This window comes from Schistocerca serialis, chromosome 2 (genome assembly GCF_023864345.2).
Source record: "Schistocerca serialis cubense isolate TAMUIC-IGC-003099 chromosome 2, iqSchSeri2.2, whole genome shotgun sequence".
NCBI lineage: Eukaryota > Metazoa > Arthropoda > Insecta > Orthoptera > Acrididae > Schistocerca > Schistocerca serialis.
In genome coordinates this window covers 1,016,477,419-1,016,503,029 of record NC_064639.1, presented here as the reverse complement: position 1 = coordinate 1,016,503,029, position 25,611 = coordinate 1,016,477,419, and the positions used below count along the sequence as shown (strand labels likewise).

The 25,611-nt window shown below is 40.9% G+C and overlaps 1 protein-coding gene across 1 annotated transcript in view; it reads left to right on the top strand.

The window, feature by feature from the left end:
* Positions 1–25,611, top strand: part of LOC126458432 (brefeldin A-inhibited guanine nucleotide-exchange protein 3) — a 325,613-nt gene that overhangs the window by 216,883 nt on the left and 83,119 nt on the right. Inside the window, exons 13-16 of the mRNA XM_050095487.1 lie at positions 5,012–5,193; positions 5,571–5,733; positions 6,124–6,231; positions 21,747–21,968. Coding sequence (XP_049951444.1) covers positions 5,012–5,193; positions 5,571–5,733; positions 6,124–6,231; positions 21,747–21,968 — 675 coding nt within the window. The remainder of the gene's footprint in view (positions 1–5,011; positions 5,194–5,570; positions 5,734–6,123; positions 6,232–21,746; positions 21,969–25,611) is intronic.

The window sequence follows — 25,611 nt, the reverse complement described above, 5'->3', positions numbered from 1 at the left end:
AATCCTCCTCGTTCAAGGTTGATCTGGAATTCTGACCCCTTTTTTTTTATTCTTGCAGTTATTAGTCTACACTCATCCTGTGTACACCATCAGAATCTAAGACTCTCCCCTTCATTCTTTTGTTCTTATTTCCTCCCTTCATTCTTGCTGTAACTAGGAACACAAGGAAACTCATGGCTGTTAGAGAGATACAACTTATTGGGTCAAGGAGTCAGATCAACAAGATTACAAAGCAAGTAGTTTATACTTCTTAGACACATTTAACAACTGAGGGCGTGGGGGCCTGTGCATACCCTTATAAAGATGCTGTCCATGTCATGTGTCACTGTTGCAGTGCTGCCCATGCACAGCAGAACTGGTAATGGTAGTAGATGACTAGGCTGCCCCTGGTAATCACCTCAGATAGATGCGGGCACACTGTTTGAATGAATGCCAGCGTGCACTATCCTTGCCATAATGGCCTGAATTGTGTCCAGATAGTAGTAACCTGTTCTTGTGAGAGGGAAAAGACATCCATGGCACCTGTGGCGGTGCTGGGGGGCAGCCAAATCTTTCTGATCCACCTGACTGATGCGCATATGGATGAACGTGAGTGGGGCAAAGGCATCCCTGCTGTCCATGGACCATGGGCAACTAGTGGACATAACCAGTGACAGAGGGGCAGGAGCCATCTGGACATTGGAGTCCACAATGGAGAGCTGAGGAGTACATGATGAGGGGGCTGGCACAGGCAGTGATGTTGGTGGACTGGAGAGGAAAGGCTCCGGTGACGCAGACATGGCTTCCAACCCTGCTGACTGTGGCATCTGCTCAGCGCTATGGGAGGCATCGGCAGCAGCTACATGAAGCAAACCCCGCTGTAGGTGCTGACGAAGCCTTGACCGCTGGGCTAGGCGAGCACAATCATACCTGCATGATCCAGTGAGGGCACCATCCAAACACCCTCGCCCAGACTGGTGTGCCAAGTGTGAACATCGACAAAATCAGCATCAGTTGGGACACCTGCCTTGGAGCGAGAGATTTAGCAGTGCCTGTAATTGATGGCCATGCGGGAGCTCAGCAGGACTCTTGCTCCCAGTTAGTGTCATTCTGTAACAACTTAAAAAACATGAGAGCCTCCTTGGCTGGAAAATCTACATAACTGTGCACCTTGTCTTAAACATTTGGACAAGAAATTCCACTTTGTCGACTGTAGTTGGAAGGGAAGTTCTGTGATGTGGTGAATGCCATTATGTGTACAAAAGTCCTGTAAAGATTGTGCCATGAACTGAGGGCCATTGTCTGAAACCGTGGTGCAAGGCAAGCTTTCTATGGAGGATCTTTGACAGGGCTGTTACAGTTGTGTCTGCTGTCACAGAGAGATGACAGATGGCACAAAGAACATGAGAAAAAACATCAGTTGCTATTAACCACAAAGTGTGTTAAAAGAACCAATGAAATCAATGGGGTTTATTTTCCAAGGCTGTATAGGGCTGGCCACAGCAACAAAACAGTGTCTGGTGCAGCCTGCTAACTGGAACACCATTGGGAGGCTATGATAAGGTGTTCCACCTCCCAATTGAAGCCCATCCAAAACACATGGTGGGACACCACCAGTTTTGTGAGAGAGATACCCCAATGTCCCAGATGTAATAAGCAAGGGACTCCTGCCACAGAAGGTCTCTGGAACAATGATGCAGGAAGTAAACCCTTCCATCAACAGGAGAATAATCCCATCTAAGAGGGAGAGGTGATGGTGATTCTGAAACGTGTCCGATGCCTAGTCCAGCAGATGCTCATGCCACCCATGTTGTATCACATACAACCTGCTGGAGCACCAGATCTGCTGCCACAGCAGAGACAGTACAAGAACTGGTGATGAGGAAGCCATTCACTGTGTGCCTCACCTCTGTATCCAGTTGAAACCAGGCAGTTCTTCCTGGTCGAATGAGGGGTCAAGACCCATGGGGAGCTGGGACAGAGCATCCACATTTGCACATTGTGATGTAGGACAAGAATGGATCTCATAATTGTACTGGGCCAAGAACAGATGAATTTTTTAAGGCATAGATGATGGCAAGAGCTCTTTTTCCACCTGAGAATGATGTTGCTAAGCAAATTTGAGTGTTTTCAATGCAAAAATAATAGTCTGTTGAGAGCGATCTGAATGGTGGTAGGATGGGACTGCCCCCACCCCATACTGGGACACATCCATGGCTAGGACCAGTTGCTTGCGGGTTGCTAGAAACAGCATGGAATGAAGACTGTCCTTAAGCTACAAAAAAAGCACACTTACAACTGCACACCAAACAAAAGAAACTCTTTTCTGAAGTAGCAGATGATGGGGAGGGGGGGGGGGGGGGGCGCAATAGTAGTCACTCTGGGAATAAACTTGTGATAGTGCACCACTTTGCCAAGTAATGCCTGAAGTTCTGATAGATTAGAGGGATGGGGCAAAGCCATAATAGCAGTGACACATTGTTCCATGGGCTGCGTGCCCTGCAGGGAAATTTAATGACCCAAATAATAAATGGATGGTTGGAAATGGTGCGACTTAGCAAGAATACATTTGAGGCCTGGAGCCTGTAGAATAGTAAATGAAGAGTGGAGGTTACACGGGTGATCCTCCACAATAGCACAAGTCATATTGATATCATTGAAATAGTTAATGCAATGATGGACAACCATCATAATCTGTTCCAAAAAATAGTGAAAGATGGCATGCGCACTAGTGACCCCAAACATTACCTGTTGATCCTGATAGAGGCCAAAAGGTGTATTAACCACAAGCAACTGTTTTGATACCTCATCCAATATAATCTGAATGTAGTCTTTGGCCAAGTTGATTTTTGAAAAGAACTGACCCCCCAGTCAACTTTGCGCGGGACTTCTCTGGGCGAGGCAGGAAGTAAGTGTCTGTGTGTGCCTGTGCATTGATAGTGACATTGAAGTCACCATAGAGCCAAAGCTGATCAGGCGGCTTCTTTACGATCACGATCATTCACTTGAGGAAACTAGTCTAATCACTCCCAATGACATTAAGCAATCCAGCTTCATTGTAACCTGGTCGCATAAAGCTACTGGCAGTGGCTATGCCTGAAAAAAGTGAGGGCGGCAGAGGGTTTGAGGGTGATGTGTTGCATGAAACCTACCCCTGAGGTTAACAGATCCAGAAAGGCACCTGGTCTGATATTAGAAGCACAACTTCTGCAGTAAAAAAAAGTAGCGAAGACACCAAACCCAAACAAATTTTCAGTATTTTCATAATTAAAAGAATGGATAACTGACTTGTAAACTGTATCAGCCATGAATTGGTCAAGAATATGCATCTGCTCTTTGTTACAGCTTACCAATGGACACTCGATTTATGTAAACGGTTGAGACTCTAGCCAGACATACATCTGTGAATTGAGTAATGACATGAGAGCCCCCAACTTGTTCGATAAATGGCTTATCCATCACCTGACCTTCTATGAAAAGTTTTTTCTGTCCCGCAGAAAACATCAAACACAATGATACAATGATTTACTGGGAAAAGCGGAAGGGTTGGGAGGGGGGGGGGGGGCAGAGATTGACTTACCACTGCTATGTGTCCTTTTTGTGGATTTATGGTAAGTGGCCCACCACTTGGGGCAGGGAGCCCACTTATACTGTTGCTACTTCCTCTTCCCTAGTGTGCTAGACTCGATACGTCAGGGCTGCACACTGCCAGCAACAGCAACATCATTCCTTGCCTCTAATTGGCGGCTTGTGGCATGTGGGACCTCGAACGACTGTGCAGTTATTTGTACTCACTGCCCGGACTTCAACCAAACTGCAACCAGTTTGGTTGGAGTCCAGATAGTGAGTACAAGTGATGGCACCTGGTACTCACAACAGCAAAACTCGCAGCACTTGAAGAAGACAATTTGGTTGGTTGTCAAAATATTGTGCATAAAATGGAAAATAGCAACTCATCAGAACACACTGTTAAACAGTCACACCAGGAAACCTGAGAAACATCAGTTCTCACATATAGCTGCCCTAAAAATTGCAAACCTGTTAATGATAGTCAGATAACAAGGCAGTGTTTCCTTTTTTGTTATTGTTATGTTCTGGCAAACAGTGACAGAGAATTTAGCGAGTTTTCTTTTCCATAAACTAAGGTTATCAGTTAAGTTCTAACAGCACAGTTTCCCTGCAAAAAAGTAATATACGTGAGATTTATTTACATGTGTCAAAGAAAGCTTACATTTGCAATTTTGGTGGCCATCTCCTTCTGTGCAAGTCCACCTACTCATACAATAAAAGTGGTTATCATCTCACTGTGTTTCTTTTTCTGTGTTCCTGTCACATTACTCAAAAAATCAAATATGAAAAAATAAAGCTGCCCTCAACCTGAAGACTGATATGTACATGACAACACATGATTAGAATTGGTCTTATTAGAGATTATATGCTCTTTCCTTTCTCTGACCTTTGAGTTGACCAATTTAGCCATTTTTAGGGAAGCATTCAGTTTAACATGGGCTCTGAACCATGGTGGAAAATGGCATTTTTCACATAAGCAAATCATTGTCAGAAATGAAAATGACAGAAAAGTCCTAGTAGTAACTGAGGTTCAGTCCTCAGATATTCTACTTTCAGGTAATTCTAAATGTGTGTTAACCCACTAGGTATATTTTAAATTTTCATCCCAGGTAACAATACCAAACACCCAGGACCCTCACAAATGAAAGGAGATGAGGAGGTCCTTGCTAATTAGCAAATTAGAGGTGGGTTGAGCATATAGGTAAGTGAACACTTAGAAGAGATAATGTACTAAATTTTTCATAATTAGAAACGTCTTAACTGGTTACTAATGGAAGATGAGTAGAAAACATCAGGAAACACACTAGATGAATTTGTGTGCTATTAGCTGTATATAATAATGTGTAAAGTAATGTAAAAGGCTGTTACTACAGTTTATATTCTTGTTTGTAAATAATTATGATACAGTTTGTAAATCAGGTACTTTTTGTCTTATGTCTAATTTTACTCTTTGTTGTTACAGGTCTTTTTGCAGGCCAACACATATCTGCTCGTGAGACTACTTCTCCGCACAGCCTTGCTCTAATAACAGTTGTAAATGCAGATGGAATTTATTTAGCTACATATGCTGCACTTTTATTGAATTTGAAGCTTATCAAGCTTGGATATTACTTGCAGGATACGAAACCTATACCAATGACAGAGGTAATAAATTTCATTCCAACTCTCCAACCATCTACCTTCTGCCACTCCCACTCTCTAATCTCTGCCCTCTGCCATTCACACATACATTTTCCAACAAAATTCTCTCCCTCTCCCTCTCTCCCCCCCTCCCCCCTCCCTCTCCCTCCCTTCTCTCCCTCCCTCTCGTGTGTGTGTGTGTGTGTGTGTGTGCGCGTGTGTGTGCGTGTGTGTGTGTGTGTGTGTGCGCGCGCGCGCCATCCATGCACCCTTATGTACATGTTCAATCACTCACACTCACATACTCATGCATCCTTACATAGCTTGCATGTTATCATATCTACATGTCAGTGTATTTTTGTGAGTATTCAGTGTTGTCTCATTGGCATAACAAATTACAGGCTGAGTTCGTGGAAGGAGTACATGGCAGTGGAGTACTGGTATATCTTTCTGACACCTGGCTTTCTGAGCTATATCAGCATGTTCTGGCCCTAAACATGCTTGAAAGGTCTGGTTACCGCCCATCTTCTGGCAATAATTATGCACTTATTAACTTACTAACAGGTACTAACATAATTTCAAAAATTCCTAACAGTACAGTTGTAGTAATGGCAAATAGAATCTTATTTTTTGATCATATGGTTTCTGAGATGTTTAGAAAGTTCCATTTGTTGTATAATGCTAACACTCTTATCCAATAACTAAACTACATTTAACAAAAATATGTTTTACACATTGTTGCAAGAGACAGTCATTCATAAACGTGCTGTAAAGTGTCAACCGTCAATTTACTTGAGCCTGTTTATTGTTTAGTTATGAGAGTTACTAACGGAAATGTTATATTCATTGCATGTGACTAATTTTCTTTCTGTCACATTTGGTTGGTTATTAACTTATTTATATATTACTGAGTAACATAGTAGACATTCTGTTAATGGCTGAAATATATTTTAGACTTAGATGGTTTAGGCAGCACCCAGCAAGGTGGGCAACTGTTGTCAGATTGCCAGCGTCTGGAAAGAGCAGCATCACATGGTGAAACAAGTCCAGAAGTTGATGCAGGTAAATGACTGATTGCTTGTCTATACTTTCATTAGAGAAAATAGTGCTGAAGCTGGATAGTAACTGTTTGGAAATATGTAGTTTAATAATATTACACTGTTAAGTCGTGTTTATTTTGAGTGATCTTTGTGGATAGTCCTCGTTTTACTACTTACTGCAGCTAATGTGAAACCAAAGATACTGTGATGATTTTGTTGATAACTTATTTTGTTCGCTAGGTTGTGTGCTACTAATGGATTGGAAATGTTCATTGTCATAACTGATCATTCGTGCTGCCTTTCTCTGTACACATTCAATATCCCCTGCTAGGCCTGTTTGGTATGAATCCCACACTTGAGCAATATTCTAATATGGGTTGCATGAATGATTTGTAAGCAATCTATTTTGTAGACTGATTGCACTTCCCCAGTATTCTAACAATAAACCAGTGTCTGTCACCTACTTTACCCACAACTGAATCTATGTGATCATTCTATTTGTTGCATCCAGGTATATGTATGAGTTGGACGATTCAAACAGTGACCCACTGATATTATAGTTGTGGGATACTATGTTTTTTCATTTTGTGAAGTGCAAAATTTTATGTTTCTGAACATTTACAGCAAGTTGCCAATCTCTGCACCACTTTGAAATCTAATCAAGCTCTGACTGAATATTTATGCAGCTTCTCTCAGATAGTACTTCATTACAGATAACTGCATCATCTTCAAAAAGCCTGCTTTTTATTAATATTGTCTGCAAGGTTATTAATATACAACATGAACAGCAAGAGTCCGAGATAACATGCTGCGTCCTCTCTACCAAAAATCTCTCAATCCTGTCACAAATTTCACTTGATACACAATATAATCATACATTTCACAATAAGTGTAGGTACGGTACTGAGTCAAATGTTTTTCAGAAATCAAGAAGCACTGTATCTACCTAGCTGCCTTGATCCAAAGCTTTCAGTATGTCATGTGAAAAAAGTGCAAGCTGGGTTCCACTTGATCATTGTTTTTGAAATCCATGTTGGTTGGCATTGAGGAGGTCATTCTGTTCAAGATACCTCATTATGTTTGAGCTCAGAGTATGTTCTAAGATTCTAAAACAAATCGATGTGAAGGATATTGGATGGTAGTTTTGTGGATCACTTCTACTACCCTTCTTGTAGCGGGTGTGACCAGTACCTTTTTTTAAGAACTGGGCACAGTTTTTTGTTTGAGAGACCTAAGATAGATTATAGTTAGAAGAGGGGCTAACTCAGCCACAAATTTAGTATATAATCTGACAGGGATTCCACCGAGTCCCAGAGCTTTGTTCAGTTTTAATGATTTCAGCTGTTTCTCAGCACCACTGACACTAATACTTATTTCAGTTATATTTTCAGTGGTACAAGGATTAAATTGGGGCAGTTCTCCTGGGTTTTCCTTTGTAAAGGAACATTTGAAAATGGAGTTAAGCGTTTCAGCTTCAGCTTTTGCTTTACTACCCTCAGTTTCAGTTCCTATCTCTTTCACTACAGTCTGGACACTAACTTTGGTGCCACTAGCAGTCTTTACATACAATTAGAATTTCTTTGGCTTTTGTTAAATGTCATTTGACAACATTCTGCTACAGTAGTTATTGAAGGCATTACACATTGCTCTCTTGACAGCCAAATGCATTTCATACAGTGTCTCTCTATCTCTAGCTCTATGCTTACACCTATAATGCAATAATATCTGTTTTCTTAGAAGTTTCTTTACAGTGACTGTATACCATGGAGGTTTCCTCCCATTATGAACTGTTCTATTGGGTACATATCTATCTGGTGCGTGTTCAACCATCCTTTTATTCTTGAACTAGAGTTCCTCTTCATGCTCCTGACCTGTACTGAGAATTTCAAGTTCCTTATTGGGATATGATACTACTGATTTTTATCTAGTTTACAGAACATACACAGGGTGGTCCATCTGAAGTTTCAGATGAGATTATCTCGAAAACTATACATCGGGTAAAATAGTGGGTAAGACAAGCTCATAAGCTCAAAGGGGGACATCAAATGATACTACACATGACCTCCTGCCCCCTCCCCCTTGGGTGGGGCAGGTGGCATCTTTTAAATCTTTTTTTTATTGCAGATTCAGATTCTCCATGAAAAAGTAATCAAGTTTTGTCTTAAGCATTTTTTTAAACCATTGACAGATGGTGCTGAAATCGAGAAAAAAGTAAAATTGGCGAAGAACTGATTTATTGAGAATTATCCAAGAAAGATACATCAAATTGATAAAAAAGTGTGCACCAATTCTTTCGTTACACCAAAATAAGCTATTTTTGTACAAAATGTACTGTATTATACTTTTAGCGTTACCCAGGAACGATGACATGGACGCAATAGAACGATGTTCCCATGGGGTGCTTCATTAGTGAGAGTCCCCTTGCCTCTCACATGTTGGGGTGCTTCATTAGTGTGAGTCCCCTTGCCTCTCACAATTTGGGGTGCTTAAATAATGAAATTAGCCATGAAGAAATTGTTCAAAATTATCCCCATTTGCTTCAATGCATAAAGTCCGTCATCTGTGAAAATTGTCCACAGTTTTGAGCAGCATATCCCGTGGTGTGGCTGCATATGCTCTTCGAATGAGTTGCTCCATATCGTTTCGAGTTGTGGGCTGTCTTTGATAAACAATATTTTTTAAATAATCCCTCAAGAAAAAATCAGGAGATGTTAGATCTGCTGAACGTGGAGGCCACTGAATTGGTCCGCTGCGTACTATCCGCCTACCAGGGTACTGTAAATTTAAAGCGTTCCACACATTTTTAGCATAATGGGGAGCTGCTCTGTCCTGTTGGAACCACATTCATTGCCTAGTTTCTAAATCAACATTTACCATTAGCTCCAACAAATCATCGCAGAGAAGTTGTACTTAAGATTTCCCAGTAACATTTCAGTCAAAAAAATACTGTCCTACCAAGTAACCATTTAAAATTCCACACCAGACCATTAACGGCCATTTGGGTTGATTGTCAACAGGTCTGTGCCAGTGTGGATTGACAGGGGGCCAATAATGACAATCATGACAATTGAATTCGCCATTGTTTTTGAATGTGGCTTTATCGGTGAACATAACGTATCTAAAAAAATCATTGTCGCCTCTTATCATTTCCAAGGCCCATTGGCAGAAATGCATGCATAGTTGCCTATCTTTCAGGGTTAGTGCCTGTGTCCTTGTGATATCATACGCATGATATTTATGCACTTTCAAAATCTTCAAAACTGTTGATATCGGTATTCCAGTTTGTCTCTGAATTGCACGACTGTGGTGTCACCGCCAGACACCACACTTGCTAGGTGGTAGTCTTTAAATCGGCCGCGGTCCGTTAGTATACGTCGGACCCACGTGTCGCCACTGTCAGTGATTGAAGACCGAGCGCCGCCACACGGCAGGTCTAGAGACACTTCCTAGCACTCGCCACAGTTGTACAGCCGACTTTGCTAGCAATGGTTCACTGACAAATTATGCTCTCATTTGCCGAGACGATAGTTAGCATAGCTTTCAGCTACGTCATTTGCTATGACCTAGCAAGGCGGCATTATCAATTTCTATTTATCTTGTGATGCGTGTACCATCAGACCAATGTTCACCAATTGTGGATTAAAGTTAAGTATTCCAGCAGCTACGTACGTTATTGGCTATATTAATTACCTTGTCCTGTTCCAGACCTCACGCCAGCCTGCGTGAGCTTAAACGCGTGCCTTTCGGCTTCACCTCGTAGTGGCTTGGCTGTCTTGCCAAGTCATAACACGACTACTAATTTCGGGATCCAGTTGAACACAATTGCGCAGCTGCAGTGTAGCTGTTATGGTATTCACTTAAAATTAACATCATATCAACAATCTCTGTAAGAGGATAGTGAGCCATGTTTCACTATAGAATAATTTTACTTTCATCAGTTGATGTGTACGGTTCACAATCTGAAAGTGTCGTGACATCTGATCACATTGCGCTGACCTTTATACTGAGCCATAGTTTGCAGTTTGGCCACGGTAGCGCCACAGTCAGGTGAGTAATGCAATTGTGAAGAGTTCCCTAATGAGATTTTAATATCATTCCGCCTCCCTACATCAAAAACTGTGGTGGGTAGGATACATTTTGCAGCACATCCTGTGATGTGGCTGTACACACTCTTCGAATGCGTTGCTCCAAATCGTTTCGGGTTGTGGCTGTCATTCATAAACAATATTTTTTAAATAATCTCACAAGAAAAAATCAGGAGTTGTTAGGTCTACTGAATGTGGAGGCCACTGAATTGGTCCGCTGTGTCCTATCCACCGACCAGGGTACCGTAAATTTAAAACATTCTGCACATTTTTAGCATAATTGGGAGCTGCTCTGTCCTGTTGGAACCACATTCATTGCCTAGTTTCTAAATCAACATTTTCCATTAGCTCCAACAAATCATCGCAGAGAAGTGGTACTTAAGATTTCCCAGTAACATTTCAGTCAAAAAAATACTGCCCTACCGAGTAACCATTTAAAATTCCACACCAGACCATTAACGGCCATTTGGGTTGATTGTCCAAATAGCTTAATTTGGTGTAATGAAAGAATTGGTGCACATTTTGTATTGATTTGATGCACCGTTCTCGGATCATTCTAAATAAATTGGAGTTCTTCCCTAATTTTAATGTTTCTCGACTTTAGTGCCATCTGTTAATGGTTTAAAAAAATGTTTCAGACAAAATTTGATTACTTTTTAATGGAGAATCCAAATCTGCAATAAAAAATGGGGGTTTCCATTTCAGATTTAAAAGTTGCCCCCCCGTCCCACCCAAGGGGATGGGGGCTGGGGGTCACGTGTTGTATCATTTGATGTCTTCCTTAGAGCTTACGACCTTGTCTTACCCACTATTTTTACCCAATGTATAGTTTTCGAGATAATCTCATCCGAAACTTCAGATTGACTACCCTGTATATCGTTATGCTTGTTTTAGTTGTCCTTTGTACTTACTTAAACATTGTTGCCACGTCTGCCCTCAGTAGCTGAGTGGTCAGCACGACAGAATGTCAATCCTAAGGGCCCGGGTTCGATTCCCGGCTGAGTCGGAGATTTTCTCCGCTCAGGGACTGGGTGTTGTGTTGTCCTAATCATCATAACTTCATCCCCATCGACGCCCAAGTCGCTGACGTGGTGTCAAATTGAAAGACTTGCACCCGGCAAACGGTCTACCCGACGGGAGGCCCTAGTCGCGTATATACACACAACCACATCATGGTCACTGATACCAGTTTCGATGTGGATGTCCTCAAAGACGTCAGGTCTTTTGTTGCCATTAGATCCAATATATTTCCACCATGAGTGTGGTTCCTTACTGTCTGTTCTAGGTAGTTTTCAGAGAAGGAATTTGGTAATGGTTCACATGATGTCTCATCACGCCCACTACAACAAAACTGTAATTTTACCAAATAATTGTTGGATGATTTAAGTCTCCACCAGTGATTACAGTATGATTGGGGAATTTACATACAAATGAGTTGAGGTTTTCTCTAAAGATTATGGTTACATCAGGAGGTGAGTCTGGTAGGTGGTGGAAGGTTCCAGTTATCATTATATGCTCATCCCTAGTACTGAGTATTGCCCAAACAATCTCGCATGCAATTTCAGTTTCTATCTTGATAGATTTGAGTTTCTTGTCTTCTGTGAGAAATGTGCCACCTCCATTTCCCATTTGCCTGTCCTTTCAATCTGCACTTAAATTTTCCCCAAAAATCTCACTACTGTCAATTTAGGATTTCAATCAGCTTTCTGTACCTAGCATTATGTGAGCTTCACTGCTTTTTACAAGTGCTTCAAACTCTGGCACTTTGTTGGGAATGCTTCAGCAGTTTACCATTAGGATTTCAATACTCGCACCTGTGGGGGGCATTTCTTTCGATCTTACACTGACACTTCTGGGCATCTGTATTGGATGGAGAGTCACCTAATCTAAAAAAACCCTTGTGTACACCCCACACACAGTCAGCTACTTGAGTAGCAGCCTCCGATGTGTATTGTACAGCTGACCTATTTAGGAGAAACTACATTTCTCAACCCTATGGCACAAGTCCAGGAAGTTGCAGCCTGGCTTGTTAGAGAACCTTCGAAGTCTCTGATTCAGTCCTTCCACTTGACTCAAAACAAAAGGACCACAATCAGTTCTGGGGACAATGCTGCAAATTGTGAGCTTCATTGAAACTCCACGTACAGCCTTCTCTGCCAGTCGCTGGAATGACCCAAAAAAGACCTCAGAGACCAGACAACAGGTATCATTTGTTCTACTGTGCACCACAATCTGCAGTTGGTTGCACCCTATTACCTCAGTGGCTGCCAAAATAGCCTCTTCAAAATGTTGAATGAGGCCCCAAGGTATACACACTGAATGCACCTGGTGTCCATTCCTGTCCCTTGCTGCCATTTTCCTAAGGAGTACCGTCATTCACCATACGTTTGAACTACCAACGGTTGAGAGACCCGTACCCTTTTTGTTTGCCTCCTTCTGACATTGGACAAAACAGGTTTCCCCAAAACTGATGAAGTATTCCCACTGTCACAATTTCAGTTTCAGTGAAAGGCAGCACCTCAAACACCGGTCCTCCCTGGTCCCCGTCCACCCTGTACAGAACACCTAGATCTACCATTGACATGCTGCTCGCAGTCAAGTGGATAGGTAATGACGGAGCCTGTACTATCTGCAGAGGAGACAAGATCCACAGGAGAGGATAGTACTTGAGGTACCTCTGTAACCATAAGCTCCGGATATGCTTTTCAGGAAGCACCAGCATTTTTATAACAGGAATAGGGATTTTGGCTTAACCCTCCAGATCATGAAGATGATACTACCCTATTTAACTAAAAATTTTTGAGAGAAATGACACTGCAGCTCCATGGTGTGCTTCAGAATGTGGAGTTATTTTCATATTATACATAATACACTCAGGAATGTTGAAAGTAGCGCACCAAGATGGGAGCATCGGGTCAAAATCAAATTTATTCGACATAGTGATACAGATGAGAGAGTCACTTGATTCCAAAATCAAGACAAGCAAAGAAGCATGGTGAATACAAGTAGAGAAATACAATGCAACATCAGTAATTTGTTGGACCACATTTTGCTGCAGTACATGATGCAGCGTGGTCCGGCTTCAACTTGACTGGACAACTGATGTTTTCCTGGGGCAGATTGGCCCACAAATCTTGATCAACCACTTCCACATCATGTACAAAGTGATGCAATAGCATCTGGAATTTCAGCTGGTCCCACATACGCTCTATAGCAGACAAGCCCAGAGAACAGGCTGGCCGTGGAAGACATAGGAAGTTATGAGCAACTCGAGCTGTAAGCAGACGAGCATTATCTTGCTGGATAAGTGCTACTGGTAGATCATATAGGAATGGTCCCACATGGGGTTGATGAATGTCATCAGCACAATGCTGGCCAGTTAAGGTTCCATGTACCATAATTAGAGGAGACAGGCTATCACAGGCTACGACCCCCCCCCCCCCCCCCCCCCCCCCTCCGACAAGTATCCCGACTGTGCGGCATGCGGTGTGGCATGCGATGGTGTGAGTGGATCTGTATTATTCACTAGGCAGCCTCCACACCAGTGTGCAGTTATCATCTGTCCCCAAAACAAATCTGGATTCATCACTAAATATCACGTTTTGCTAACCTATGGCAGTCCACATCATTCTGGCTTGGCACTACTGTTTGCATCTGCAAGACCTCTGAAAGTGGTTTGTGGAAAAACTGGCACCTGTAGATCTGCTTGCATCGTGGAGCGAGTCTCTTAGGATAACTGATTGTGTGCTGTATGTTCCTTCGATCATCTCACCATGTCATCTTCCTGGTTGCTCCGGACCTGGTACATCACAGGTGGGTGCCATCTCGATGTTCACCTCTCTCAACATTATCCTACAGAACACTCTTGAATGATCAATGTGGTGAGCCACATGGTGTGTCGATCAGTCTGTGGCTTTGATGCCGATGAGTAGGCCCCTCTCAAACTGGCTTAGTTGTAACAAATGACTTCTAACATTTCTACCTGGCATTCTGCACCTGCTAATGTCCTTCTAGAGTTGGAGTGTGATCATAATGTGTGACTTGTCCACTATGCACCATTTAAATAGGGTTACCCTGCCCTATTGCAGCACCACTGCAGGGTCTGTGGGCATAAGCATTGGCACCAAACTTGGTTCTTTTGCGTATAGGGTCTCACTGTACTTAGCTGCAGAGTTTTGCATTTGTACTTCTCTTCCTTCTGGGTGCACCCTTTTCAAGGTTCCTGAGTGTATTTAGATGACTGACCCACTCATCTTCTTCAGCAGGAGTCGTTAGATTCCAGGCAGCTAATACACATAACAGCAGAACCCGCAGCACCTGTAGAAGCCCACTGGGTTGATTGTCGAAATATTTTATATAATGTGAAAACTTTTCTCATTTGAACAGTTGAAAGTGCACTATTAATCAGTCAAGCTGAGATATCATGGAAATAGTGATTTGCAGGCAATCCCTGGGTCACTTGCTACACTTCAGTTATTGTATAAAGCTTGCTAAGGTATGAAGCAAACACTTATATAAAAAACTGAGCATCCCATGACATTACCTGCCTTGTTTGCATTAACTCTTAAAATACTGAATTGGACACCTAAACACAGCTATAGTTACACTGTCCCAGCACAAACACCTGTCTTTGTGAGCCCAGATATTTTTTTTTTTTTTTTTTTTTTTTTTTTTTTTTTTTTTTTTTTTTTTTTTTTGGTGATGATATGTCACAGACAGGTCAGACATATTTTAGGACATAAGTAATGTTTTTAAATATATAACAACTCCTTGTTCCTATACCTTGCACTGTATGATATGTATACTCTAATAATTTGCAATTCAACATGCACTTGAAATGGAAAGCCAAAATCATGGTTTGTAAAATGAACAATTAACAATCAAATGGTGGAATTACTTTCAAAAAATTCTAAATGGTTGTGGTCCTCCATGAAGGAAAGATCGTTTGTAAGTGCAATTTCTAATGTGCATTTATCTCAAAACTTACTGTTCCCTCCAAACAGGCAGAAAAGGCCTACAGATTACCAACTTTATATAGCTCCCAATAGCTCAACATGCAGTCTCAAGAAAATAGGCAAGTACTACCAGTGCCTGAATGTTCCATGACGTCCTTTGGATGAAAACAAAGAGGGAAGACCCAAATGCAAATGAACATAGGCCTTACATTGTCAGACCATACATATCTAGTTCAGTTTTGCAGGTCAAATGTTTCTGGCACACAGGCATTCAAATATGAAGTCTGCCTGAGGGGACTACTCTGCCCTGTAATGAAACAAACCATTCATCACAGAATCCCCACTGTGGCATAAGGTAGGAAGAAAGAGAATGTTTACTGAGAAAATGGCTCCAATATTCCAGTGAAATATCAATGGGTTAAGGACCCATGCAGGGAACTGAAACTTTTAGCACAGGGAAGACCATTGTAATTGTGTCTATAAGAAACACATTTTGAGGGTTCTGGCATCCCATTTCCATCATAGGAAGAACATCTTCAGTCAGTCTCAGTTGGGAGAGAACTAAAGATGGAGTGCCCATCTTTGTAAATGGTTCATACCACTTTTCTCTCCCGCCCCCCTCTCCCCTCCACACTGCCAATGTCCAACATACAAGATGCTGCTGCAGCAATATATGTGCATCATAGAGTATGTTGTCTCTATGGGTCCACCCCTCCCCAGAAGATTAGGAACCTGTTACCAACCCTCACTACATGGTGCACATACTCATTCCACATATCTAGGAGATGTATAGAGTTGTGGGCACAGTGTGTTATAGGGCTCCTCTTCTATGTACATCTAGTGTAAAGCTTCTTCGTGATTGATGATCTGTCTGTTCAACACTGCTGCACTGTAATTCTTCATTACCAATCTTCGGATGTACTCTCCTGCCTCTGCATGTGCTGCTGAGTTGGAAGTGCTTAACAATCTGCACTCCTCCAATCATTTACCACTCTTGGCCAGGATACTGTGCAGCAGCTTGCAATAGTTGAACACCATGGCAGTGTCCAGGTGTGGGTACATCAAATTGAAAACATAATTCACCATGCTGCTGAAGCATCCATCCTACTACGAACTTTGACAAGTGCTACCTTGCTACGTAAGGCAAACTGTTAGTTTTGCAAAACTTCAAATGTCAACCGCATACAGGGAACCCAGCAGCTCTTTTGAGCAGCAAGGGCCAGGTGCTAACAAATTATTAAGGAGAGTGCAGAGTTCGTGACAACACCCCCAGGCCGGTGTAATTGATTCCACCATCAGTACAATTCGTATGAAGGCCATAGGAGGTGGTAGAGGTGAGGCTCCCATCTACTGCTGTAATGTGCAATGGAAGGTTCCAGAGCAGCCAGAGAGACATAGCCCAGACTGTGGTGGAACATTTTGTCGGAGTAGTCACCGTCGCCAATCAGGAACCAACTTTCCATCGCTTCTGATTTGACTCTTGGGGCGATTGGGTAGTATAGAAATGCTGCCATTTTGGAACAGGGTTGTCTGCAATATGTGCCATATCACCTAGTCACAGTAGGGTCTATTATACTGTGTTATAACATGTTGTAGGGAGAAATAAAAAAACCCCGAAACCTGGGGAGGACTGTACATTCAGATGTAAGTACTGTAGTGGATTGTAGTGGTTACCTCACTGGCTGTGTAGGGAAAGATCTTGGAGTGAATGGTTAATTGCCACTTTGTCTGGATCTTAGAATCCAGATTTCTTCCTTGTCACTTTCAGAAGATATTGGTCCACCATTGATAATCTGTCCCTGCTGCAGGCAACTATACAACAGGCTTTCCTGTGCAAACAACACGTAGTAGATGTTTCTACTTTTTTTTCATTTTTTAAATATTGAACTGGCATACTTTGATAGCTCCATAAATGTGACATCCAAGGACATCCAGGTTTTCTCTTGTCTTTCCTTTCCCCATGTTATTTTAGCTATTGAGTCAGCGGGGCTTTGTCAGATCACGTGGATCAAGAGAATGGTGTCTCCCTAGGTAATACGACAGTGATTTCAATTGCTAGTAACAGTATTCCACGTCAGTAGTAATGCTGGAGGACTGTGTAAATAAAACGAGTTTTAAATTTTGTGTTTGTTTCACCCATTCATATTTTGTTTTTAATTTGATTGAATTGATAATGAGGGGCATCATTTTAAATTACTGATGAGGTTTTGTGGTGCCATCTTTAATGTGCTCTCTAATGATCTCATCATTGTCAGTGCCTTAAACCATAATATTTCTTCATGATAAAGGCAGTTGAACAATATGTTCTGTAATTAGTGAAAAATTACTTGCACAAATCATTCATGGATTACAGCCAAATCTGCTGATAAATTTTTATAATTTTACTGTGTTACTGTTGACAGAGATTCTGATATGTTCCTGAAAATATGTATCAGACTGTTCTTATTCAGTATACTTGAAACTTAATCTTCTTTTAAAATACAACAAAAGGTATTGATTAATATCCCCATGTAGAGATGATATTCCATCAGAATTGTTGAGATCCTTGGGAGACCCAACCATGAAAAAACTATTCCACATGGTGCGCAAGATACACGGGACAGATGAAACACTCTCAGACTTTAAGAAGAAAGTAATAATTCCAATTCTGTAGAAGGCATGTGCTAAAAGGTGTGAATACTACCAAACCATCAATTTAATATGACATGACTCCAAAAAGCTTCCACAAAATGTTTATTGAAGAATGGAAAAGCTGATAGAAACCAACTTTGGGGAAGATCAGTTTGAGTTTTGGAGAAATCACATGCAAAGAAATACTTACCCCATGGCTTACCTTAGAAGATAGGTTAAACAAAGGTAATCTGTCCCGTGTATCTTGCGCACCATGTGGAATAGTTTTTTCACGGTTGGGTCTCCCAAGGATCTCAACAATTCTGATAGAATATCATCTCTACATGGGGATATTAATCAATACCTTTTGTTGTATTTTAAAAGAACATTTGTAGATTATAGAGAGCTTTTGAAAATGTTGCTGAATACGTCTTCGAAATATTGAAGGTAGCAGGGATAAAATATAGAGTATGAGAGTTATCTAAAACTTGTGCAGGAACCAGACTACAGCTGTAAGAGACAAATGACATGAAATGGAAGTCGTAGTTGAAAAGGGAGTGAGATGGAGTTATAGTTGTAGCTTCTGAGAAAATATTTACATTTGATACCGTTGAGATCCCTCATGAAACATGGGTCTTACTATGGTGGGGTGCCTTGCATACCTCAGTGATACAGATAGCCATACCGTAGGTACTACAACAACGCACGAGTATCTGTTGAGAGGCCACACAAAAATGTGGTTCTTGAAGAGGGGCAGCAGCCTTTTCAGTAGTTGCAGGGGCAACAGTCTGGATGATTGACTGATCTGACTCATAATATCCACCAACATGGCCTTGCTATGCTGGTACTATGAACAGTTAAAAACAAGGTGAAGCTACAGCCGTTATTTCTCCTGAGAGCATACAGCCCTACTATGTGCTCAAAGTAGCATGGAGAGCTGCATCAAACCTGGCTCTGGACTGAAGACTGCAACAATAACAACTCCATGTGATCTAACAATGTACGCTTGGTACACCAGACATGCAGTGTGTGTAATTTAAATCTGAGCCATCAAATATGCTGTACATTGAGCAAGCTGTGAGGGAAACAAAGGAGAAGTTTGGAGTGGGGATTACACAGAACTGGAGAGACTTACACATGATAGACGAGTGCGGATTACTGCATAAAGCCAAATTAGTGGTTTGTTGATGACCTTGTAACTCTGTCAGACGTAGCAATGGACATAGAAGAGTGGCTGAACACAATTGATAGCCTCTTGAAAAGAGATTAAAACATGAACATCATCAAAAATAAAATGAGAGCAATAAAATGTATTCAAATAAAAATAGGTTATACTAAGGGCATTAGATTAAGGAATGAGACACTAAAAGTTTTAATACCAAAACAACGAAAATTGCCAAAGTGGAAGAATATAAAATTCAGAGTGGCAGTCTCAAGGAAAGCATTTCTAAAAAGAAACATGTGCTAGCATCAAATATAAAGTGTTGGAAATGCTCATCCAAGAAATTTTGTTTGTAGTGTAGCCTTGTGTGGAAGTAAAAGATAGGCAATAAAGAGAACAGAAAAGAAGAGAATAGAAGCTTTTGAAATGTGGTTCTTCAGAAAAATGTTGAATATTAAAGGAGTAGATTGAGTAACTTATGAGGAGGTAGTACTAAAAAAGAAAATTTAAGGGACTACCTGACTAAAGAAAGGACCGATTAATAAGATTCATCCTGAGGCATCAAGGAATCATTTTATAATGTATGGAAGTGTGTGTGTCTGTGTGTGTGTGTGGGGGGGGGGGGGGGGGGGAGTTGTGGTGGGAGACCAAGGCTCCAGTACAGTAAGCAGTTTCAAATGCATGCTGGTTGTAGTAGTTATGCAGAGCTGGAGAGGCTTACACAGGATAGACAAGTGTGGAGAACGGCATAAAGCCGATCTTCATACTCAAAACCACTGTAACATAAAGGGTGAACCCGAACACAGACAGAACTTTGGAGAGTGTTCAGGAATATGTTTGAATATTTTGATAAAAGGAATATGAGGGTATTAATGCAGAGTAATGATATAATTATTAATTCAGTTTGGGATCCCACTTAGTTTTCGTTCTGTAGGTTGTGAAAAAGACTATAATTTGTGATCACCAAAAAGTACAACTCAAAAAACAGACTAAAGAAACTACTCTCAAATGCAAAACTACTGTGATGTGATTGCCATTCTCACCGGAATAGTTTAGCGTAATGTCTTAGTGCCAATCTTCTGCTGCATTCAGTGAACCTGTTCACAAGATACCTATTAGCTAACTCTTCAGGTTGGGAAGGGAGTGAGACAGGGTTGTAGCCTATCCCCGATGTTATTCAGTCTGTATATTGAGCAAGCAATAAATGAAACAAAAGAAAAGTTCAGAGTAGGTATTAAAATCCATGGAGAAGAGATAAAAGCTTTGAGGTTTGCCGATGACATTGTAATTCCGTCAGAGACGGCAAAGGACTTGGAAGATATGTTGAACGGAACGGACAGTGTCTTGAAAGGAGGGTATAAGATGAACATCATCAAAAGCAAAACTAGGATAATGGAATGTAGTCGAATTAAGTCGGGTGATGCTGAGGGAATTAGACTAGGGAATGAGACACTTAAAGTAGTAAAGGAGTTTTGCTATTTGGGGAGCAAAATAACTGATGATGGTCGAAGTAGAGACAATATAAAATGTAGACTGGCAATGGCAAGGAAAGCGTTTCTGAAGAAGAACAATTTTTTAACATCGAGTGCAGATTTAAGTGTCACAAAGTCGTTTCTGAAAGTATTTGTATGGAGTGTAGCCATGTATGGAAGTGAAACGTGGACAATAAATAGTTTAGACAAGAAGAGAATAGAAGCTTTCGAAATCTGGTGCTACAGAAGAATGCTGAAGATTAGATGGGTAGATCACATAACTAATGTGGAGGTATTGAATAGAATTGGGGAGAAGAGCAGCTTGTGGCACAACTTGACTAGAAGAATGGATCGGTTGGTAGGACATATTCTGAGACATCAAGGGATCACCACTTTAGTATTGGAGGGCAGCGTGGAGGGTAAAAATCGTAGAGGGAGACCAAGAGACGAATACACTAAGCAGATTCAGAAGGATGTAGGCTGCAGTAGGTACTGGGAGATGAAGAAGCTTGCACAGGATAGAGTAGCATGGAGAGCTGCATCAAACCAGTCTCAGGACTGAAGACAACAACAACAACAACAACAACAACAACAACTCTTCAGCAGTAAAAGTATTCATACTGCTTTGTATCTCTGATAGTGTGCCACTAACACTGTCAGAAAAACAAAACTGGAACAGAACCAACCAGTACTGACTGCTAGTTTGAGGGTGAAGAAAAAGTGGACATCGCTATTAGCAACAGTAAGTACCATGATTAAATGGTAGAAGTTTATTTTCAAACAAGACACATGCAGCATACTATTGACGATTGCACTGTTGTGCAGAGATACAGAGACAAATGTAGGTTAGAAATCAAACTACCTGTAATTATTATCATGCAGAAACCCCAGGTCTATTATACCAAAATACTCTGAAAATACCCCCGAACAATCTTTAAATTGTTGTCATCGAAGTTCAGGCTCATCCTGAATCAAATGCATGATAATTTTTTATGATGAAGAAATTATAAATCTATTGCAAATTCAATAATCTCTTTAAGTCTTTAATGTTTTTATTTCCCCATACTGTGTGTGTGTGTGTGTGTGTGTGTGTGTGTGTGTGTGTGTGTGTGTGTGTGTGTGTGTGAGAGAGAGAGAGAGAGAGAGAGAGAGAGAGAGAGAGAGATTTGTCAAGTGGTGGTCCTTCGTGAAAAGTGTCATGCACAAAGGGTACAAACTTCTGCTTTACATAATGTAAAATTTTCATTTTTCAGGTCTAAAACTTTCTCGCCGTGTCCTCAGCTGTGTTTGGGACTCTATGCTTGCTGTGCTGTCAGCTGCATTAGGTGAAGATGGAGTACCACTGGGTGTAACTTCAAGTCTAGCTCTTTTATTGGGCTCAGAAGGAGCTCGGGAAGAGCACCGTCGAGCACGAGACAGTGTTATCTCGAGCCTTGAAGGACTTCACAAGGCAGCAAGGCTCAGCAATATCTTAGGTGAGTATGAAATATAAATTTTTTTTTCTATTTCAGTGTCAGTAATTACAGTATAAACAAAGTTATTTCAGAATATTCACTACTAACAGATATCTTTCCTAGTAAGAACTTTCATTAAAGCATATGTTAAGATGATGAAAAATTAGACTTTTCACTAGAATTTCACATTTTATTTATTTCTTCTAGTTTAAGGAACCCAGGATTGACAGTAAAATTCTAAAAGTTAGGTAGGGGATGCTGAGTCGCAGATAGGCACAATAAAAAGACTGTCACAAATATAGCTTTCGGCCAGTTAGACCATCGTCAGTTAGTTATGTGTTCCATTGATCAATGGCACTGAAAAACAGTTATATGTGGAACGTGTCAAATGCACAAGAAATTCACACAGGAAACAAGTTTTTTTAACATTATAGTGTTATACCTAAATATTTCTATTATCTATCCCATTCCCTTAAATGGCACAAAATGCATATATTATATCTCCAGATTTATTTACTCATTTTCAAGAATTCATCTATGGTATTGAAAGAGTTGTCAAGGAGGTATGATTTCAATTTGTTTTTGAAACTATTATTGCTGTCTGTCAGACATTTTATTTCATCTGGTAATTTATCAAAAAGTTTTATAGCAGCATATTTTACCCCTTTCTGTGCCAAAGATGGGTTAAATAAAGGATAGTGTAAGTCTTTCTTTTTTCTGGCATTGTAATCATGAATGTTGCTGTTGATTTTAAACTGGTCCATGTTGTTGAGAAAAAATTTCATTACTGAGTAAATGTACTGTGAAGCAGTTGTAAGAATTCCTAACCTTTTAAAGAGATACCTAGAAGATGTGCGACTGTGAACCCCACACATTATTCTAACTACTATCTTTTGAGCAGTGAATACCTTTTGCCTAAGTGTTGAGTTGCCCCAGAATATTATTCCATATGACACCAGAGAGTGGAAGTATGCAAAGTATGTTAGCTTACTAATTTCTACATGCTCAAAATTGGCAATTATTCTTGATTGCAAAAGTGTCTGAACCTAGTCGCTTTAGGAGATCCAAAATGTGACTTTTCCAATTAAGATTCTCATCTATATGTACACCCAGAAACTTTGCATGCTCTACCCTGGCTACTGACTTCTATTGATGTGTTACATTTATTGAAGGAACTGCACTTTTTGCAGCAGAAAATTGGATGTACTGTGTTTTTTCAAAGTTTAGAGCAAGCCCATTTGCAGAAAACCAATTGATAACTTTTCCAAAGACCTTATTTGTATCATTTTGTATCGGACTTTCTTTTACGGATTAATAATTATGCTTGTATCATCAGCAAACAGTGTCAGTTCTTAGACGACAGACACACACATACACACAGAGTGGCCTCAGTTGCCTGAGACTGCAGTCATGTGTGTGGGGGTTGCATTTATGTGAGTGCGTATGTGTGTGTCAGTCTTCTAATTTTAACAAAGGCCTTACTGGCCAAAAGCTATATTTGTGACACTCTTTTTATTGTACCTATCTGCAACTCAGCATCTCCGCTATATGGTGAGTTGCAACTTTCCTTTTCATAATATTGTTACATTCCATCTGGGATTTTCCATTGCTTGTAAAATTAGATAGAAAGATTCAAAAGAAGATGCAGGTCTGTGGTGCTCTCCCAAGGAAACTGAAACTGATGTTATTGCCAAATCTGTACTCTGGAAGAACCATGTAATGGATGAGAGAGGTGCTTTACTGGGAAACAGTTCCTGAATTGTATCACCAAGTGCTAAACAAATTGGTCAGGTGTCAGTGTACTACAATTGAGGAGGATCAGAAGCAAACATAGATGCATCTTTGGCAGACTGTCATGCTGTTCACAATGTATTTTTGTGGACTGCACAGATAGTATGACAACAAGCAACCACAACGTGGTACTCTCTCTTCTGAAGGCCGGAAGTACATTTAAGGCTGGAAGTACAGAAATGAGTAAACCCTGCACACACAAACTAATTTCTGACATCGGGAAAATGAATTGGAATCTATTCAGAGTGAATTTCAATATTCAGATGCTTGAAGGTATGAGTTACAATGCAGACAAAAGAACTATCGATGTACTCAAGAAAAATATATGTCCCCTTAAAGTTTGCGAATGTTTGTAAAGTGTTTTTCCCTTACTTCACATGATGTGTATTAACGACCTGGCAAGCAATGTTAATAGTACCCACAGGCTTTTTTGCAGATTATACAGCTACCTTTGATGAAGTACTGCCTGAAAGAAGCTGCACAAATGTTCATTTAGTGATGAGATTTCAAAGTGGTGCAAAGATACCTACTTTAAATCTTCAGAAATGTAAATGCACAGTATGCTAAAACATAAGTTCCTCTGACTAAAATATTAATGAGGCACAATTGAAGCCAGTCAACTCAAACAAATACTTCAATGTAACAATTTATGTGGGTAAAGCTGGTGGCAGACATCAGTTCACTGGTAGTTCACTGGGAAAATGCAGTCAGTCTGCATTGCAGATTTCTCACAGGGACCCCATCATAGAATATTGCTTAAATGTATGTGTGTTTGTGTGTGTGTGTGGGGGGGGGGGGGGGGGTCCATACTAAATTCAACTAACTGAGAATATTGGTGGGAAGTATCTATACAGGGTGTTACAAAAAGGTACGGCCAAACTTTCAGGAAACATTCCTCACACACAAAGAAAGAAAATATGTTATGTGGACATGTGTCCGGAAACACTTACTTTGCATGTTACAGCTCATTTTATTACTTCTCTTCAAATCGAATTAATCATGGAATGAAAACACACAGCAACAGAACGTACCAGCGTGATTTCAAACACTTTGTTTCAGGAAATGTTCAAAATGTCCTCCGTTAGCGAGGATACATGCATCCACCCTCCGTCGTATGGAATCCCTGATGCGCTGATGCAGCCCTGGAGAATGGCGTATTGTATCACAACCGTCCACAATACAAGCACGAAGAGTCTCTACATTTGGTACCGGGGTTGCGTAGACAAGAGCTTTCAAATGCCCCCATAAATGAAAGTCAAGAGGGTTGAGGTCAGGAGAGCGTGGAGGCCATGAAATTGGTCCGCCTCAACCAATCCATCGGTCACCAAATCTGTTGTTGAGAAGCGTACGAACACTTCGACTGAAATGTGCAGTAGCTCCATCGTGCATGAACCACATGTTGTGTCGTACTTGTAAAGGCACATGTTCTAGCAGCACAGGTAGAGTATCCCATATGAAATCATGGCGGTGAATTGAGGAAGTACAGTACATACTACAAAACTAAAATGAGCTCTAACATGGAAATCAAGCATTTCCGGACACATGTCCACATAACATCTTTTCTTTATTTGTGTGTGAGGAATGTTTCCTGAAAGTTTGGCCGTACCTTTTTGTAACACCGTGTATAAAAAGAAGGGAGGGGCAAACAGTGACATATTTGTTTCACCAATGGGAGAGTGTTATGTTTATGCTGAAAAACCTGAAGACAGGTCTCAGCTATCCTGTGAAAGCCTACTTACAAAGTTTCAAGAACCCTATGTATCACCATGCACAAACCCATTTCAGCAGTCATTCTTCCCGCACTCCTTATGTAACTGTGAACATAATATGTGTTCAGTTGGAAGCACCCTCCACCCAGGCATTTCACACAGTG